Source organism: Rutidosis leptorrhynchoides, chromosome 9 (genome assembly GCF_046630445.1).
Source record: "Rutidosis leptorrhynchoides isolate AG116_Rl617_1_P2 chromosome 9, CSIRO_AGI_Rlap_v1, whole genome shotgun sequence".
Classification (NCBI taxonomy): domain Eukaryota; kingdom Viridiplantae; phylum Streptophyta; class Magnoliopsida; order Asterales; family Asteraceae; genus Rutidosis; species Rutidosis leptorrhynchoides.
In genome coordinates, this window is record NC_092341.1 from 113,631,148 (window position 1) to 113,647,553 (window position 16,406).

A 16,406-nucleotide genomic window follows, 5' to 3' on the forward strand; every position below is an offset into this window, starting at 1 on the left:
TAACTCGACCTAAGATCAATCTTCGAATAGATACTTGACCCTTGCAATTGGTCAAATAGGTCATCAATATGCGGGAGTGGATAACGATTCTTGGTGGTTAGCATGTTGAGTTCTCGGTAATCAATACACATTCTCAACGTGCCATCTTTCTTCTTAACAAATAGAACAGGTGCTCCCCACGGAGACGAGCTAGGACGAATGAAACCTTTCTCCAAAAGTTCTTGGAGTTGACTGGATAATTCCTTCATTTCAGATGGAGCTAATCGGTATGGCGCCTTTTCAATAGGTGCATCACCGGGGGTCAAATCAATTTGAAACTCAACCTGTCGTTGGGGAGAGATTTTGTGGGTTTATTTGTGATGCAAATATGGGAAATCATGAGGCGATTTATAGTTGAGTTTAGATTTCTAATCACACTAGAATTGCTTAGGAAATAACTTAATGATCAAGGTTTTCTTGAAGTGAAAGGATTAGGAGTTAGGATTTGGCTAGGATTAATAGTTACTTAGGAATCAAGTTGTTTTCCTTTTTTTTTTATTTATATATTTTTATTATTTTTTTTATATAATTCGACTCATCATTTATTTATATATTTTTATATATATTTTTTTAAAGTTACTTTTATTTTAAATAAGTTTTACTTAAATCTTTTATTTATTAGTCCATATCTTTTATTAACTTTTATTTAGTTCTAATTAGTTTTTAATTTATAAATGTCACACTTAAATTATTACATATAGTCTATATATAAAAATATCACAGAATGCATAAACCTTTATTCGACAGGAAGTGTTGATCAAAAATTACTATTCAATCAACGTTTTGTTAAATAAAGTTTACGAATGCAAAAGTACTAATAGTAGAACAGTAGAAACAGAAATGGAAAAATGAGGGTCGTCATACAATAGTTTAATTAAACATAGTTTGGTCTTTCGAGCTAGTTAATGTGAGTTAACCAAGTTCACTTGATTGAATTATATATTTATCAGACATTTGATTTTGAAAAGGACAATCCATGTCAATTGTGAATCATCTGAGTGGACACTGTTTCTCTATCTGGTTAACGTTTATTTTATGTTTTCGCGTTTTGGTTTAATCAACCTCCAATCGTTACAACCTTTTATATAGACTAATTAATTTTAAGTGTGGGTTTAACATATCAATTATTATATCTGAACATGTATATATGTAGAATCATTTGAGTAAATAAACATAAATCAATATCTAAAAGTTCATCGCTCGATTACAATATTTTTCATGGCCAAATATCTTATTTAAATGTAAAGATCGGAATTTACATTTTTTATATTAATAACATAATATAATACACCGTACACAACAACTAATAACTATTACACTCGTTGAAGTAGTAGAATAGATCGAACTGACACGTATTACAGTACTCTAAAATTAATTGATTATAAAGAGAGGTCCTCCTAAACTTATATATACATTTGGTTTGTGTTTTTTTATGTGGTACTTGACTTGCACACTTTAATCGATTATCTCCAATAATTAATAAAAAAAAACAAATTTTAAGTACATTAACTACCTATAGCCATCCTTTTCCCGTAATATCTCGATGTGACTTCGATAAAACATATGTGACTTCGATAAAACATATGTGGCTGTGTGAATGACTTCGCTCTAACTGAAAACGATTAGAGTAATAATAGGAGTTTGATTTCATCATTTCTAGTGACTCCGTATACTCTGTATCTATGATATCAAATAAATCTCTAAAATGATGATGTTATAAATAAGAATTATTAAAGCTTAAAAAAATTAAAAAATAAATAGAAAAAATATAAGCCTCCCATGATGATGTCCTTAAAATAATTAATTGTATTTAATAAAAATATTAACATGTTAATTGTATAATATACGAAACATTATGTACAACCTAATAATAAAACACTCCATGAATATATGTACAATATTTGAAGCATTATGTATAGCCTTATACTAAAATATCCCCGTAGTCATTTGTACAAACTTTAAAATAAATTGTATAATCTTTTACAAAACACTCTTTAAACAAATGTACAAACTTTGAAACATATTGTACAACCTTCATATAATAATTGTATTTTAATTTTAAAAAAAATTTCAAGATGCATTTGTTATTGCTAATAATTATTATTAAAAATATAAATACACATTTTTAAAGCAAACTTTATAATTATAATTATAATTATAACTATAATTACTATATTATTATTATTATTCAAATATGAGTTATTTTAGTATCATATAAATCTCTAAAATGATTATGTCATAAATAAGAATTATTTAAGCCTAAAAAAATTAAAAATAAATAGTAAAAATATAAGCCTCCCATGACGATGTCAGTAAAATAGTTAATTGTATATAATAAAAATATTAACATGTTAATTATATAATATATGAATCATTATGTACAACCTAATAAGAGCACAAGGTGTCCGTGTCCATTTCAGTGTCCATTTTTCAGTGTCCATTTTGAAAGCTGAAATTGACTGACAGTGTGTAAGGTGGATGTGTCCACAGTATCAATTTCAGTGTCCATTTCGGTGTCGATTTTCATATTTTGTATTTTATTTTTATTTTTAATACCTTTTTATTCTTAATTATTGTTTTTTATTAATTGTGAAAAATAAAAAAATCAATAATAAAAAAAAAATGATTAAACCTGCAGCAAAAAAAAATGATTAAAATTATTGCTTATTCCATACTCAAAATTATCTTCATCTTTTACCTACAGCCAAATTCAACCTGCAGAAAAAAAAAAAAAAAACCTGCTCTTTCTTCTCCAACGGCTCTTAATTTGAATTTGGACCTCACAATCACACCCTAAAATCACCGTCGGTTTTTGGTGGCTGGAAATTGACGGCGAGATCGACGTCGTCACGGTGTCGACCGACGGTCGATCTCACCGTCGATTTTGAAGGACGGTGAAAAAATTAAACGGGCACCGTGTGCTCTAATAAAACACCCATGACCAGTGTTGTAAAAGTCGGCCGACTTGACCGATGCGTCGGCCGATGCGACATTTTTTTCGGTTCTCCGTCCTCTTTTTTCTGAAAATGACTCAAAAGATTGTCAAAGCTAAAAATTCTGTCAAAGTCTGTCAAAGATGGTCAAAGTTGATCAAAATCGGTCAAAAGCAGTCAAAGTTTTGTCAAGATCTGATATGTTTTAACATTAGGGTTGGTTTTCATTTTTTGAACCATTTTTTTCTCTGTGTCCTTGCTGATTAAGACTCGGTAACATTAATTGAGTTTGAAGTTTGATTTTTTTATAAACTCAAGTTCTTACCTAAGAAATTTATAGTATAAAATCAAATATTTTTTATATATATAAATATATTTAAGAAATTATGAATAAATTCAACATTGGTCAACGTCCGATGCGTCCTCGATGCGTCCCCGACTCGTCCGACGCGTCCTTCCTAGGTCTCGACCGATGCGTCCCCGACTCGCGACTTTTACAACCTTGCCCATGATCATATGTACAATATTTAAAGTATTATGTTCAACCTTAAAATAAAATATCCTCATGACCATATATAAAAACTTTAAAACAAATTGTATAATCTTTTACAAAACACCCCATGAACACATGTAAACACTTTGAAATATATTGTACAACCTTCATATAATAATTGTATTTTAATTTTTGAAAAAAATTCAAGATGCATTTGTTATTACTAATAATTATTATTGAAAAATATAAATACTCATTTTCAGAGCAAACTTTATAATTATAATTATAATTACTATATTATTATTATTATTTAAATCAAATATGAGTTATTTTTACGGAATTAATTACGTTACATATGTATGTGAAATACATGTCTCAATAAAAGGTTGTAATGTAGGCTTTTATAACAAAGAAAATAGTAATTGTAATGAAAATTGGAAGAGGGTGGTGGGAGACTAGATGTAGTTCATTTATTCTGACCAAATTAAGTATATTAATATGTTTGTAAAAAGAATGACAAGTTTCTTAGTTGAAATAATTGGTGTCACTGTTCATTAAACTATCCGACTTTAGTATTTAAATTCACTTAATACTTAAAACATATCATTAAACTTTTCGTTTAAGCAAACCCGTGATTTTACGGGTCATTTCACTAGTTTATTATAGTTAATTATTAATTGACATAATTGTTATACATAAATACATTATTTTATTTGTATAAAAGTGTTGGGAGTATTATATTCATTGAATATCGACCCATTGTGTTGCTTTTAAAGATTCTGTGTTAAAAAGCCATTTTTTGTAAATATAAAAAAAATCAAAATTATATAAAACAAGGAAACTTCAATAAAACGATGTAGCTCAACAAACATACAAGCAACGGAAGAAAACACGAGCCCAACTTAAAATAAAACAACCGAACCTAAAGGTCGAACAAACTAACCTAGCCAACTAGGGTTAAATTAAGCCTATGCAACAGTAACAAGCCAATACAACCATTGCAAGCCGGTACAACCGATGCAAGTACGTGCCGCAAATCAATGCAAGACAAAAAAAAAAAAAAAAAAAACACTGTTCCAAAAACTTGGTACAGATTATTAATTTAATTTTCAGTTTGATCGTTTAACTTTGTCCCACTCAAGTAGAGGCGTATTAGAGAACCTTATTTACTTCAAATATCTATATTCTAGTAATTATCTTTTGCAATATTATACCTAGATTAGTTTGATTCAATTTTCAACCTTCTATAATTAGAATTAGGTTTCATTTATTTGTTTAGCTATATGTAAGATCTTTTAATCTCTCTTCTATTCAATCAACAACAAACCAGTTTAACCATTAACACATCAATGTACATTATTAATTAACCAGTTGGAACTTGGGTAGGTGGTTAATTTGCAGAATAGTGAGTATTAAGTAAATATGAGAAAATTCAAAGGGTAAAAGAGTAAAGCCAGAAACTCAACTTCACTTATCAGTTTAGGGTATGTATTACTTTTCTGGACCACCAGTGTTTTAGTTATCAGATATAGCAATAGTCATTTTCCCATACAGCTATCCTTCTATACGTATGTAAGTATATGATGTTATGTATGTTTTCATGTATGGTATGTATGTATGTTGACGATACCATGATGAGATAACTAGTAGTAGTAATAGGGTTTCTAAAAACAATAATTTGTTTTATATAACTCATTCCACCATTATTTACTAAGAATTATCACTTCTTGAAACGTGTGCTCTCTCTATTTCTTCTTCCAAGCTAGGTTTGTTTCTTGATCATGCTCTTTTTACCATTTTAATCTTCTTGCAGATCATTTCCCTGCTTAATTAGATCTATATATATACACATATATATTTGTGTCTGTGTATATATAGATAGAGTTAGAGAGATAGAGTGATTGAGCGCTTAACTTCTCTTAATTTTCTAATTTTTCTTGTTTTTTTCTTTAGAAAAAATATTGAAAAAGAAATTAAGAAATAATAATTAAAAGTAAAAATATACTAGTATATGATATAAGAATATAATTATAATTTTGAATGAAAAACTTGGACTTGATTCTTAATTTTTACTGTAATTTTTTCAGACTAAAGGATCATCTAAGTTAGGGTTTCTAAAAGTTTACTAGATATGCTTTTGATCCGGTTTACTTTTCGTTTTCTATAAAACTTTTTGCTCCTAATGTTAAAGAACAATTCCAGATCTGTTACTTGATTGAGTTTTTTTTAGGGGTTTATGTATAATTTTATATATTTTTTTCTTTTAATAAAGATTACGAAGTATTATATACTATTATTATTATTACCAATGAAAATAATAATATTACTTAGCTTTCTAATCCAAAATCCGTTTTGTATGTTTTGAAAAAAAATTAGTTAATTTTTGTTTTGTGAGATCTTTCATTTTGAAAGCCAACAAAAAAAAAAAGTGTAAAGTTTAAAAAAAAAAAAAGTGGAACTTAAAAGTGAAATATTATATTCTTTTGGATGGTAAGTTTGTTTTCAAGATTAGGTTGAGTATATATAATCAGCTAGTTAAAGATTTGATAAATAGCATGAATACGTTAACTAACCTAGTTAACTAAAACAACTGATTTTACATTTTTAATTTTAATTGTAGGACAGAAACATGGGGAGAGGAAAGATTGAGATCAAGAGGATTGAGAACAACACGAATCGTCAGGTAACGTTTTGCAAAAGGCGAAACGGGCTTTTGAAGAAGGCTTACGAGCTTTCGGTTCTCTGTGATGCTGAAATCTCCCTCATTGTCTTCTCTAGCCGTGGAAGAGTCTACGAGTACGGCAGTAACAAGTAAATACATCTTCTCAACATCAAGATCAACAACTTTCACTTGTGTGTTTATACAAATTTTAATTTCACCTTCAATTACATCCTAAATTAAGAATAGTACTAATATACTACATTTTGAGACTCATAATCTATAAGAAATTGTTACAACTTGAAAAGATAGAAAAAAGATAAAAGTGACAGATAACTTTAAGATAATTATGCCAATATAGCTTTAGGTGATGCCTCAATAGTCTTTGTAAATTTCATAGTTAATTTTTTGATATTATTATGTTATTAGAAGTATATCCATATTTTCAAAACTTAATATTAAAAGTTAATGTATAATTCGACACAAAGAAATGTTTAAACATTAAGATAATCAAAATGTTTTCCTTTTTATCTAAGGTAATAGTCAAATTAATAGTATATTTCACGCTAACAAATATAAATGTATTTTCACGGTGCTTGTTTTAAGAGGTGTTTGGATTTACATTTTGGAAGTAATGTTTTGATTATTTAATAATTATTTAATAGTATTTGGTAAAATAAAGGGTTTCTAGCCTAACGTTATATGAGGAGTCCTTCAATCGCGAGGTTTGATGTTCAAGCCTCGTCGTGAACATATATTCGTATATTTATTTGTATTGTGTGTGGGAATTGCCATTTATAAAATAGTAATATTTAAAATGTATAATTAATTGTTGAGATGCAAATTCACACACCCCCTTAATATTTTCATAATCATAATTATTTATGTAAGTGTAAAATTATGTATTACTCAAAATATGGGTCACACTAATAAATATATAATGGTCGATCAAGGGCTAAAATGGTTACTTTAATTCAGTCAAAATAACCACAAGATGCATAAGATGCATGATGAATGATTTAATTAACATAGGATTATGTCGATTTATAACTTCTACAATTCAATTGAGCATAATTAAGGAATATAATATGTTTTTATCTTTTTTGGCAAAAATGACGATAACTGTATGGAAACGTAGACATTTTTCAAAAGAAAACGACTTCAACAAGGAGATACAAACGGAAACAGAGAAGACTCATACCTATAAAGCTAAATAACAACGAGACATTATCTATAATCGAGTCTCGACCTATCCAAACCAACAAACCAGACTTCAAACTAGCTAAACAGTGCTGGGCTGAGAGAATGCATACAACCTTATTAACCATATAAGGGACAAAACAAAGACAAAGCACACATCAACTTAATTACAACAAAAGTGTAACCAACCACGTTCTACTTTTTTCAAATTATGGTCAACCGTATCACGACGTATATTCTTACCGGACCTGTTTCATAATCATAAGTGAAGCCGTTAGGGATACCATTATCCAACACCAATCCCGAAGAAGAAGCAAGCTTGCCATAGTCAACAATATCTTGGGAAAAGTCAAAACCATTTGTTTTGAAGGAAGTAACTGGAAAATACTTGACTCGAACATCTACTAAATCATCTTTAAAGAATAAATGAACATCGTCACCAAAATCGATATCTTCTTCGTTGTCGCGACACTTGCAAGAACACAAATGAATTTATATTTGTCCAATTCATATGAACACAATAAACTGTTTATCTAGTTAAAGATTTGGTTGAATACAAGTTTGGCCAAAATTCTACTAGTTACCATAATGTTCTATGAGTCACACTATCTAGTACAGAATCAATTTCATGATTGAATTGCATTGTTTGGAACTAGAAATTGCTATTTAAAACCATGTCCTTGAGTGTTCTTTCACTTTCTATTTTGATGCAAATAAACTGAGTAACACATTGATTGAGGCTAGCATGAAAATGGCTCTGCTTTTAAAAACCTCACATTTGACACACAAAATCCATTAATGCTGAATCTTTGTATTGGAAACATAACAGGAAATCAAAATTTCTCAAATCTTTGCCAATTTTGTCAACTGTATTTACCTTTCCAATTTTAGAAAGACCCATAGATGTTGTCTACATTTCATTTTTTATTTAAATTCATAATGATACAATATAAATGATCTTTTATCATCCAATCGTAAAGTCATTGACATAGCGATACTGAGGCAATTTTACAAATATGAAGTTGTAGGTTCAAGTCTAAGAATGAACATTTTTTATATATTTGTGAAAAATGAGTAAAATATTATGTGGTATGTCAGTATGTGAGTTCATTACTTCTTTTAAAAATCTGATCTTTTAACAATTTAGTTTGTCACATTGAATTTTTTTTTATCATATTAACATTTGATTTTGTTATTGTATTATAGCATCAAATCAACCATAGAGAGATACAAGAAGACAAAGTCAAGTACACCAAACCAATGGTCAACTGAAGAGATTAATGCTCAAGTAAGATCATCTTTTTTATTTCATTTAATAGTCTGTTAAGTATTGCACTAAAAGGGATCTTGAAAGATCTAGAGAGATACATACATATAGAAGATAATTAGATAAATTTCCATTGAAATATATGTTGAAATTTTTGAAATGTCTATATGAAATAAAGAAATTACTATCGAACTCTTTAATGTCTTTAATAATATGAAATAACAGTCGAACTTTTTAAATGTCTATATGAAATATGAAATATGAAATTACACCACAACTCTTTAAATGTCTATACGGATTTATAGTATTCAATAAGACGAGTGATTTATGTCAATCACTCACTCACAAACGATAAATGAAATAGTTAAAGCAAAAACAAAAAAATAAATGCATAAACAATACGGGACTTAACGTATGTATATCCTAACTCTAAAACACCGAGAAGACTTTACTTCATGGGCGCAAACCGGAGATTTTACTTTACAATTTTCGTGCGCACAAGTTACAGATACAATTGATATATTTATATTGCTAAACTAAGACAAATCAAACACAAATGAGGACTCCAAATCCAAATTCAATTCCTGGCCACTTGACTCTTTCTCGCGACTGCAATACTCCCTCTCGCGATCGTGATGTTGCCTTAGCTCAGAAGTCTGGTTTAATTCCTTGTTTAATTCGAACTTCACACTCAACAATCTTCCACTTGAAGGAGACATTCAACAACTTTCACCAACCCGTCAACTATATTTATACAAACCCCACAATAACTTTAGATTAGTCGATTAACAATTCCTTTTGATACCGCCAGATGAGACACCCGAATCACGCCACATTCTCATCGTTAACCTACAATGGAATGAAGTCTTTAGACACCAAAAACACTGTTGAGAGTAAATCCAATCTCATAGTTACTAGCTTGAGCCAGCTTGATTTCTTTCGCCACAATCTTATGAGACCTAGAAGATCATTTTCTTACACTAGAAGACCAATTGAAGTGAGCGAGACTTCTTGGTTCGTATCACTGGTAAGTCGCAAATTACTCTGTCATTGGAGAGTAACACAAGTATTTGAGGCCTTAGTGTTATCCGGAATCAACACAATAAACTTGAGAATGTTGCAGAAACAAGTCGCTCAATCATCTCTACAACCCCACAAGTTGTCTAACTCCCACTAGCTCGATAACTTCTGTCGGTTACCAAACTCACACCGAGTTCCCGACACCCTCAACAATCCCAGAAAACTCATATTCGGGGACTTACAAGATTATCCGCCCCATCATTCACCTAAAGACTCCTAATTGATCACCCTCGAAGAAAAAACCGCTCCTTTTGTTGAACCATTAGCCAAAACACGAGCAACTGTCAAACGCATTTTATTCAACACCCTTCGACAATCAATTCCATTAGTGACAACAAACTCTAACATGCCTGCAGGGGCGGAGCTTTATTAGGGAAGGAGGGGGCCCTCGCCCCTCCTAAAGTTTGAGTAGATAGTGGAGATTGTAATCCTCTAAGTTACAGACGTTTGGGCTTTTGAATCAACTAAAACGGAGTTCGTATGAAGGAGATATGACCAAAATGGTGAAAGCTCGCAGAATTTGCGAGTTGCCACCATTTTGGTTATATCTCCTTCAAACGGACTCAGATTAAGAAAAAGCTCAAACGCTCGTAACTCAAAGGAGTATAAATTTCATTTTGATTGTTACATGAAATTGAGAGCCACGGGTCCCAGAGAGGCCCTTCCTCTCGGAGATATCACCAACATACTTAAAATCAATATTCTTCACTAAAATCATTTGGTATCTCGATCTAATACTTCATATTCGGCCCCTCCAAAACATTTGTTCAAGCTTCGCCATTGCATGCCCGCATATTCCATAGACCATGTAATATCCGACAATACACTTGGTCACCCCGTTTCAAAACACGCAAGCACCAAACTTTCCTGATAACTCCCACTGTCGACTTTCAAACTGATGCACTCCTTTCATTATAACAGCGCCCAAATCTGAGTTAAATTACCTTAACTGGGCTCCCGTAACAAGCCAACATCCCTGAAACCTAGCTCGTATTGCTCGAAGTATCACGAGGCAAAACCGTCCCGCACTTGCGTCATCAAACCATAAAAGTTAATCCTGAAACCACCCAAATTCTAAAACTCGTATTTAAAAATCCAACGGTCTGATCAGCCTCAAATTTTTGGGAGGTGATTTGTACACCACCCTTTTTTTGCCATACACCGCCCTATTAAAATTCTTGAATATTTTACCCCTCTGAACCATTTACCCTTGTTCAACTTGAATTAGATCTACGCCTTTTACCTGTCAAAAACTAATATTGTTATTGCTCTGCTCCCGCCTCTCTTCTTGTTCCAAAAATATGTCACTAGTTTACCAGTTAATTAAAGTAATGGAGATAAGATATCGAATGAACCCTTAAATTGAAATGATAACCATTTGTACCCTAAAATTTTTCTAAGCTTATGTTCATACTTATATTCATTCGGTAGCAAAAACTAAATTTTTGTCCAAAAATTATCTTTTCTTGATCACCCTTTTCTATTCTTCTTCTTTGAGCGATAAATTAACCAAGAGATAAAAAAATAAAATTAATAATAATAAATAAAAACGTAGATCTGTGCTATGAATCAATTATTCACTCAACAAATAACTCATCATAATCGAACTTAACTAGATTGCAATTAGTATGATTCGATGCTTGAAAATGAATCAAAACAGGTGGAAGATGCTCCCAAAAAAAAAGAATATCGATTTAATAGCCGTGAGGAATTTAATTTTTGACAAGTAAAGAGAGTGACTTAATTTTATTGAAGGGTAAAATAGTCCAGAAAATAATTTTGGTGGTGTATGGTAAATATGAGGTGGTGTATGGATCACCTCCCCAAATTTTGCCACATATAGACCATGTGTCTGCTACCAACTGCCCAAAATTCAAATAGATCCAACGATTAACGAACCCTCTATGAATTTTCTCCTACAGTTGCGCAAGAACATTCGAATTTTTCTCATCGTTCTTTCGTACAAGATAGAAAGGAAAAAGAAACCCAGATCCATTTACCCGGATCTCTCAAAAATCTCTTCGCAACGAAACAATCGATCTGACCCCTGACTTCGTAACCCTCGCAAAAAATAAATCACTATCATAATGCAATCAGCGTCTCTATTACAACATAACTTTCAAGAACCGTCACCCGAATCATGTGTGATAAAATCTCTCGGACACATAGACATACCTGATGAGTTTATCGTGAACAACTAAGTCACATGGTCTCGATGCATGTTTCAAAACAAATCCTTAAGCCCGTCGTTTAATAACCCGATGACATGTCACTAATCATCAACTTTATCGAAAACCTTGCTTTCAATTCGCCGTCATGGCCAATATCGTAGCCTATAACTCTAATACCACTTGTTAGTATTTGTGGGACCTAACAAGGCAGGTGATATATGCCAATTACTAACCCACAAAGGTTAAACAAACTAGTTAAAGCAAGTACGATAAAAATAAATGCATAAATAACGCGGGATTTAGCGTGGTTATATCTCAACTCCGTAACACATAGAAAGATTACTCCACGGGCGCAAACAGATATTTTAACTTAATAATTTTCGTGCACACATGTTACAGATAGTAGAGATATATTTTTAATGCTAAAATAAGACGAATTAAACACTAACGAGGACTCCAAATCCAAATCCAATTCATGGCTACCCGACTCTTTCTCACGACCGCGATGCTCCCTCCCTCTCGCGACTGCGATGCTGCCTCAGCTTAGAAGTCTCATTCGATTTCTTGTTTAATTCGAACTTCACACTTAACATTCATTACATTGATGTATGTCTAAACGTTAACTCGGAAGACATTAATGATAAAAGAACTTATACTTCTTGACATGAGGTGCAACCTTGTAGAAAATTTAAACTTATACGTACGTGGTTGAAATACTAAAAATAAATTAAAGTACTCCTAATCGCATTTAGAATTTTCAGGTAGATCTATTGAAATGGTTTCTTTTATTGGAAAGTACACACATAAAATATGAGGCTAAAGTTGTATATTGAAACAATTTCTATTCTAACTTGTGTTGGTAACTTGTAAATTTTATATAACAATTTATATTCTAACTTGTGTCTGGTAACTTGTAAATGTTATATATTTTTAGGTATTATTTTTGAATATTATTTAGTAAAATGATAGAGAATGTTTAGTCAAAGGTTAGTGAAAAAATGAAAGGATTAGATGCTGATGTGAAGGTGATAAGTTCAGTTATAAAATGCTAAGCTAGAGAGTGACTTTATAAACAATTAATTTTTCTCAGTAGCAACCCAAGAACATATTTTAACTTTTAAACCATAATATTAATAATTATATGTGCAAAAATATAAGTTTTGAATCCATAACTTTTAATCAATCTCATAAATGTTGTATGCAGTTTTATCAACAAGAGTCGAAGAAACTCCGACAGCAAATACAAATGCTTCAAAATACTAACAGGTACGTACTGATCCAACACATCCACATTAATTTTGTTAACTCTGTTAATTAACTAATGATGTTAGTTGTTGTGACAAAGTTAGTCCTAAACCATTTCACTACTAGTCCTAAATCTAAATACACAAACAAATCTTAACGGAAAATATCCCATTTGTTCCCTTGTTTGAAATATGTCTTACGGCCTCACCATTATCTCAAGGGGAGTGATATATTGATATGTACCCAATCTATTTTTGTTATGTACACAATCATCATATTTTACAGTGTTGTACTTTACAATACTGTAAAACATGATGGTTGTATACATAATAAAAATAGGTTGTGTACATATCATTATCTTCTGAAGGGCCAATCACAATTCACTATTGAAAACCCACATAATACACATATATCCGTACACATCATTTCCATAAATAAATATTATAACTAACTGCCTTAATTTGAGGAACTAATTTTACACAAAAATGATACCATACACAACTCCAAAACCCTTTTACCCTAATATCCCCTAATGCAACAAATCCTTTACCCCATTTGCACCACCATATCCAACCTTCAACCACCCAATTGCCACCAATCACCACCGTAGCACCACCACTATCATTTTCTATTTATTGTTTATTTAGACTAGAAAAGTTCTAACAAGCTGTGTTAATGTTTAGGAGTTTGTAACAGTCATTTATTGAAGAGACTATCATTCAGTTCTTGTTTGTTCATCATTATTCTTCAGTTTTATGCTATAGAATCAATTCCAATATCAGTTTTTATTCAGATTCATGGCTATTACAATAAACGTATCTTAAATTTATGTGTTCTTCGCAAAAATTCACCAGGTTGTCATACAAAAACGAACATGAAAACGAAAACGAAGATTCAATGATTATGAACACTGTAGCAGTTATGTATATGATTCTGTGTATTATGCTTATAGCTACATGATTAGAGTATATATTACAATAATTAGGATCGAGTTGGTTACAAGGGTTGAGAGAGAATGGTGTTAAGTGTGTGTAAAAGGTTAACATTACAATGTATTATGTATCAAGGCTTTATAAAGTTAAGGGAATTAAGGGTGGAGACGATTATTTATAATCTAATACTCACCCTCCTTACACAGTGTTGTAAATCTCCCGAGATCTCCCCGAGATCTCCTCCGAGATCTCGTTTTTAGAAGGCAACCGAGACGAGATGTTCATCTCCCGAGATTTCTCGATCAACGGGTTCAAACTTAGTCAAAGTCACGATTTCTCGGATTTTCTTGCTAATTTGTAAGATTTTTTTGTAAAATTCGTAATTTCTAAGATTTTCTCTCTCATTTCTCGGATATTTTTGTAAAATCTCGTAAAAATGTTTATAAATATACATATATTTATGCATTTATGTATATTTTTATTATAAAAAACTTAAAAGTCAACGTAAGTCAACGTCCGAGATCTCCCCGAGATTATTCCGAGATGCCGAGATCTCCTTAAAAAAGTCCAAACGAGATCTCCCCGAGATCCGAGTTCTCCAACCTTGTCCTTACAACGACTAAAACGTCTAATATCAAGCATAAACACACATCAATATTTATGTCCTAACAATGTCTGTGGCCCACCAAAACGTGGTGTCAAAACCATAGATAAATATATGAGAAAGAGATCCTTGTTTTCAATTTTTTTGTTTTATATATATGCAGGCATCTCATGGGTGAAGGTTTGGGCTGTTTAAATGTGAAGGAACTTAAGCAATTGGAGACCAGGCTTGAGAGAGGTATCTCAAGGATCAGGTCCAAGAAGGTAAAATAATCTCTCTCAAATTAAATATATTTGTAATTTGTAATTTGTAAATAGTTTACATTATTTTTATTATTTAATTTTGACAGAATGACATGATCCTTGCTGAAACTGAAATTTTGCAGAAGAGGGTAACTCTACTTGATCCTATATATTTATGTTCACCTATTCGGTTTAATTTTGTTAAATTTAATTAATTGCATTAGTCCGTTTTTCTGTTCATACAGGAAATGGAGCTGGAACATCACAACGCATTCTTACGCTCAAAGGTAGAAGTAAGTTATCTTCATTAAAAAACGTAAAATCTTTTAATAAACACAGACTATTTATTATTAATGGAGCGGTAATATGCTGTTAATTATGTGCCTATACCTGTTTTTTGGGTACAGATTGCTGAAAGTGAGAGTGTGCAGCAGCTAAACATGAATGCAGGACATGACTACAATGCGATACAAGCGTACCTTGCTAGGAACTCGCTTCAACTCAATTTAATGGATCCTGTGGAGGCGGTTGTTCATTCTGCGTACTCAATTCCGCAGAAACATTCTCTTCACCTTGGGTAAAAATCTAATTAAAGCATTTAAATAATTATAGCACAAAATGAATATTGAAGAAGGATTTATTTATGTGTTTAATTCAACTAATGACAAGATAATTAATGTTTAGGTGATTTCTGCAATGGAAGTAAGGAGATGATGATGACGATGATCGATGGTGGAATATCGTCGTGTTTCTTGAATAAAAACCTCATGGTTGAGACATTGTGTGAGAAATGTTGGTTGTGTTTTCTTATCTCATTTTGATCATTGATGCCCATGTATTATTCATGTTGACTAAAGAATGTTGTGTGTATTTTTTTAATTTGTGTGCTGCAGTCAAATCAACTGTTTACGATTTGCAAATGGTTTGATCAAGTTCTAATAACTACCTAATGAGTGTTGTGTGAATCAAATTTTAACAATCATGGTCCTAATCCTAACGGTGACTAACTAAATCAAACAAGAAATATCGATTTTATCTCCTCTATTGAAACCAAGATCATGGCCTCCCCATTATCAGAATGCAACGATCAAAAATTTCAAAACTCTACAAATCTATCCCAACCTATTAAATTCCTTTTCCATGACAACCACCACAGTTGCCACCCACGACCACCACAAACCAACGTAACACCACTGTAAACAACCATCACATTCATTTCTGTTTTAATTGTTTTTTTTGTTATTTACATTAAGATTAGAATACTTAAATCAAGGTGTGAGAATGATTAGAATAACATAACAAGCTTTTGTGTACAATAAATTATTTGTAATCATATTTTTTTCTTTACATATTTGCTTCCCCTTCCCCTGTTCTATTTTTCTTTTCGGTTTCGTTAGATCTTGCATGAAAACGTTTATTACATGGTTTTTTTATAATATATTTACCCTAGTTTATTATAGCAATGCCTTTTAGTATATGAGTACAATTATATTATATATGGTTATATATAACGATCCACGTGTGTTTAATAATTCAAGGAA

The 16,406-nt window shown here is 31.3% G+C and overlaps 1 protein-coding gene across 1 annotated transcript; it reads left to right on the forward strand.

Moving 5' to 3' along the window:
- The first annotated feature begins 6,091 nt into the window (after positions 1 to 6,091).
- On the forward strand, positions 6,092 to 15,446 carry LOC139865977 (agamous-like MADS-box protein AGL11). Its single transcript, XM_071854098.1, has 7 exons — positions 6,092 to 6,276; positions 8,531 to 8,612; positions 13,047 to 13,108; positions 14,787 to 14,886; positions 14,973 to 15,014; positions 15,111 to 15,152; positions 15,273 to 15,446. Exons 1-7 carry the CDS (start codon positions 6,095 to 6,097, stop codon positions 15,444 to 15,446), a joined length of 684 nt encoding a protein of 227 aa, XP_071710199.1. The 5' UTR covers positions 6,092 to 6,094.
- Positions 15,447 to 16,406: the final 960 nt, after the last annotated feature.